Genomic DNA, 5,301 nt, shown 5'->3' on the forward strand with positions numbered 1-5,301 from the left:
CGCCTCGATCCGAGACTCAACCTGTGGTGTACGTGTTTCGGGAAGAACATGGCCATGTTTATTAGCTTTTTTAGCCAACTTTGACCCGTCAACCTTTCCCCCTCACGTAGCCATAATATTGTTTTTTAAAATTTTCTCTATTTTTTATGTTAGCCATCCCAAATATGCAGATATGAACGCAGAAAATTTCATATGTATCATGTGACATCCATGATTTCACATAGATCATGTGTGTCCATCTTAATATTTGGGATAACTGGAATAAAAAAGATACTGGGATTACTAGTATTTTTATTGAAACAACCTACGTGAGAGGATGGATTGGATACTACATTTAATAATAAATATTGGAGGATAAAATAACATGGTATTGCCTTGGAGTCTGACAGACACTCGCTGGCTCAAAAATACACACATATTTTCAGTGGGTGAGCTTGTAGTGAGAGTAGAGTAGTCCACTTAATTAGATCACACTTGGACTCACCACACAAGGAAAACAGCATGACGTCTCTCTCTCTCACAAATCAGTATTTATATAAAGAGGCATAGTCCAATTCTTTCTCCTATGCATTTGTCTATGTAAATCTCTCTCTCTCTCTCTCTCTCTCTCTCTCTTAAAAACACCATTATATCTCATCACTTTCACGCATAACTTATCCCTCATACTAAAAATCTTTGTTCCTCTTCTCCTTCATCTTCTTTTTCTTTCCTTTTTTTTTTTTTAATTTGTCCATTTAATATGTCTAGCCAGAGGTCAAGATCAAGGCAATCAGTAGGAGTTAGTTCCAGAAACATAAGTGATGATCAAATTAATGAACTTGTTTCCAAGTTGCAACAACTTCTTCCTGAGAGTCGTAACACCAGCAGGCGATCCGACAAGGTATATACATAGCATCTGCTTCTTTGGTTTCATTACAAATTGAGCTTCTCTAATTTCATTTTTGTAAAGTACTTGGAGTACTGTTATATAGCTTTAACCTCACTGAGATATGGCACTCGGAGATCAGGGTTTTACACCAGCTTGTAACTAACTCTCGTTTTTATATTTAAAAATGATAAAATCTCAACAGTTGGTATCTTAACTATTGAATTTGACGCACATGATCTAAGTGAATTTGTGGGCTCCACATGTCCCATATAATGCACATGAAATCATGTGCGAAAAACTCGACAATTGAGATAAATGGGATATCAGCGACTGAGATCCCTATCAGTTAAGGTTTATACCTACATCACATCAAGAAATGGAATTATGAGTTTTCTCTATTCAGCCATGAAGGACATAAAGAGGCTAGGAGAAATTAATTTAATAATTCCATAATTATTATGATGTACGTACATATGTGTATATATATATTGGTGGCTGCAGGTTTCAGCAGCGAAGGTGTTACAGGAGACCTGCAACTACATAAGAAGTTTACACAGAGAAGCCGATGATCTAAGTGAACGCTTGTCTGAACTACTGGCAACAACTGACACTGCCCAAGCTGCTCTTATTAGGAATCTCCTTATGCAATAGATGCTTTTCTCTCGATCTTCTTCTTTTGTACTACTACTATTTGCCTTAAATTAATTTCTAGGGTTTTGTCCACTAGAGATATCCTAAACAAAGTATGTAGCAGCTACTTCTTTACTACTTAATTCTTGTTATATAATAAAAACTCTCTATGTCTCAACTCATCATTTTCAGTATAATAAACCACTCTAGGTATACTGGATCTACAAAAATGATGCTCTTTTCTCTTTGCTTTCTTTTCTTTTCTTTTCTTTTTTCTTTAGAACTTCTTTACTTAGATTTATTAGAATTTAATTTGGAAATTTTTTAAGTGTTTACTGAAGCACTTCTTGTCTTTATAGTCAGAAGAGTTTTTAGGATTTACTAGATCACAATAACAGAACGATTCATCTAAAATTAATTACCAAAGAAAGAAGGCATCATACACCATACTTATTACCATACTCATTACCATACTCATAAAAGTTTGTCCAACAATAATAAATATGTACTACTTCTTCTTGGTTCCAAAACAAGTGCATGTTTAAAACTCTTTAAAAAGAAATGTAGAGACTGTGTGTCTATATATATATATATATATATATATAGAGAGAGAGAGAGAGAGAGAGAGAGAGAGAGAGGTCCTCCCCTCAAAACAGATCAAGTATGGTATGGGTACATGAGTATGGGTGATTACAATCCTGGCTTGCGCACTCAAAAATGACAAGCACAAAGAAAAAAGCTGCAAGAAGATAAGCGACATTGACATTAATTGTTCTCCACTGTTAGGTTTATAATGAAATAATATGTCACATGAGGATACATATATATATTGGTGGACAATTTTGAAAATAACATTAATGCTAACATTAATTCTGGTAGCCTAAATGTTGGAAAAAATGATTGCAAATATGATGATTGCAAATATGGTGATTGAAATGCTGATAGTGTTTGATTGTTCTTTTGTTAATAATATTTAGTAGCATTAATGTTGGTGCAAAATTATGCACCAAACGAGCACAGTGTGTGCGGAGTACAATGTCTTTTCTAATGCCCAAATAACTTGAAGTCTTAACCAGACTTTAAGCCCTTAGGGGCAGTGTTTGGTTAGCTAGGGTTATTGTTGTGTGTGTTTGTTCAAAAAAAAGAAAAAAAACTTGAAGTCTTCACTCGAGTCCTATGGGCTAACTCCTAGTTTGGAACGGGCATGCCAACAAAGAGCCAATTATGGGCTCGACTATATGGGAGCCCATGTTCCAATGCCTTTTGGTTAACTTGCAAATTTTGTTTTTTTTTTATAAAATGATTGATTTTATTCAATTAGACAAAAGGAACAAACCCAGCCAAGTACATGGATAGGAAACGGTACGTTGCAACTGAGGAGGAGCAAGAGCAACAAATACAGGATCCTGAGCAAAAGACAACTGCAGCTACACAGAGATGTAGATGAAACCAAAGAACCCAAAAGCAGCCCAAACTTAACCCAAATCCAACCCAGCTTCAAAAGAAGACTAGAGGAAAAGCTGCAACCAAACAACACTAGACCAAGAGGGACCTAAAAGAGTATATAAACTCTCTACACTGAGAATTATGGTGGAGTATGATTGTTGGTAAAGACAATGCATAGCGAAGGCTATGGAGGATGATTCTCAGTGTAGAGAGTTGGTTATCGATGAAGACGGTGGTTATAGTGAAGGTTATGAAATTTGTGATCAAGGTGGAGATTTGTTAGGTTTGATCATAAATTTGGTATTCGGGTCGGATCAAGTGTAGAGTCGAAGTCTGCTGCGGTGTAGCATTGTTCTCAAGTGAGTACGTGAAGTGGTAGAGGAGGCTTACTGGAGATCTTTCCTCGAAGAAGGCTTTCAGTAAGGGTAATCTGGTCAAGCGTGGAAAAAAGTGAATGTGGGCCAAAAAGATAGGTGTCAGGGGCTTGCATTATTTTAGTATAAATATGGGACTTGTTTCTACATTTACTTAACCCTAATTCTATTGTTTGTTTCTCTAGGTTTAGAGAGGCGGCTAAGAGGGAGATAGAGAGCAAGGGTGAGGGAATCCTTGTGGTTTATCTCTCGGTGTATCTCTTGGGGGTTCGAATATGGGTTCAAAGGTGTGAGACTATAAAAAGTTCAAGATGTAGAATCTTAGAGGGGATAGGATGAATTGGAGTTTATGAAAAATCTCTAGAGTTCTTGGGTTTTCTTGGGTAGAGAAAGGTCACTGAGAATATGATTGTAATGATTTCATATAGTGAAAGTTTCTCTGGTTGCCTCTGACAACACCCGTGGTTTTTTTTTCCCTCCAATTTGGAGTTTTCCACGTAAATCTTATGTGTTGTTGATTGTGTTATCTCAAGTTCAATTTCTCTTTGGTTTATTGATAGTTCTGTAGGAAGGATCCTGAGAGGTAATTCCCTAACAATTGGTATCGAAGCTTAAAGATTCAGTTTCTTGGGCGGTTAAAGGTTTCCTTGAGGCATAATTGTCAGGTGTCGACATCGAGAAGTTTGATAGGAGATGGATCAATTTTGGGCTTGTGGCAAGAGCAAGTCAAAGTTGTGGAAATTCAATCAGGGTTACACAAGAGGCAGTGTGTGTGAAGCATCGAGGTGAGTAGTGAGGTACAGGGCACAAAGACGTTCATCAGTGTTGTGGTGTATCGAAAAATGTGCAGGTGTGTCAGGTATGGCAATGACGTGGAGTTCATGCATGGGTGGTAAAACTCAAGGAGGAGAAGTTGGTCGGAGGTGATGCGGATGTTATCGGGGTAGAGTTTTTGGTGGTGGAGTTATCACCTAAAGAAGCTCTTGAAGGGTAGCTGAAGTGGTTACCAGGGGCACAAGGTGTGGACAATCACCTAAAGAAGGAAAATTGTCAAAGAGGAGCGGGTTCGGCTAAAAGCTCCAATTCAGTAGATGGAGATGCTGAAATTGTCGTTGACGGTAAGTCTCTTTTCTCCATAAGAGGCTGGTTATCCTTTTGGCATGTTGATTGATTTCTAGGTTGCCATGGAAGAGGATGGGTTACTGAAAGTGGGTTCCACAAGTTTGCACACGGGCATTCGTTTGGCATTAATGCAAGGCGTGTGGTGGAAAGGATGTTGGAGGGCTGAGGAACTCCCAGAAAAGCCAAACATGTGAGTTGCACCATAAACTTCAGCAGGTTTTTTTGCCATGTGTCGGAAAAAGGAAAATCTTGGAGCGGTGAAGTTCTGAGTGGGTATACTTTTTACGGTAGAATATGATTGTCGGTTAAGACAATGCATAGCGAAGTCTATGGAGGATGATTCTCGATGTAGAGAGTTGACTGTCAATGAAGACAGTGGTATAGCGAAAGCTATAGAATTTTTTTGTTCAAGGTGGAGATTGTTGGGATTGATCAATAAAATTGGACTCTAGTTAGATTAGAATTAGTAATCCGAGTTTGACTAGGATTAGGTTTTGTACAAGCTTATAAATAGTAGGCTTGTTTCTAGGTTTATTTAACCATAATTCTTATTGTTTGTTTCTCTAGGTTTAGAGAGGCGGCAAAGAGGGAGAGAGCGAGAGAGAGAGCAAGGGTGAGGGTGAGGGAATCCTTGTGGCTTATCTGTCGGTGTATCTCTTGGGGGTTTGAATATGAGTTCAAGGGTGTGAGACTGTAAAAAGTTCAAGATGTAGAATCTTAGAGGGGATAGGTTGAATTGGGACTTATAGACAATCTCTAGGGTTCTTGGGTTTTCTTGGGTAGAGAAATGTCACTGAGAATATGATTGTAACAATTTCATATAGTGAAAGTTTCTCTAGTTGTCTCTGACAACACCCATGG

General features: G+C 38.0%; 1 protein-coding gene across 1 annotated transcript; it reads left to right on the top strand.

The window, feature by feature from the left end:
- Positions 1-739: 739 nt before the first annotated feature.
- Positions 740-1,519, top strand: LOC119981517 (transcription factor PRE3-like). The gene is made up of 2 exons (XM_038824672.1): positions 740-880; positions 1,370-1,519. The coding sequence occupies exons 1-2, from the start codon at positions 740-742 to the stop codon at positions 1,517-1,519; spliced, it is 291 nt and encodes a 96-aa protein (XP_038680600.1).
- The last annotated feature ends 3,782 nt before the right edge of the window (positions 1,520-5,301 follow it).

This window comes from Tripterygium wilfordii, chromosome 16 (assembly GCF_013401445.1).
Source record: "Tripterygium wilfordii isolate XIE 37 chromosome 16, ASM1340144v1, whole genome shotgun sequence".
Classification (NCBI taxonomy): domain Eukaryota; kingdom Viridiplantae; phylum Streptophyta; class Magnoliopsida; order Celastrales; family Celastraceae; genus Tripterygium; species Tripterygium wilfordii.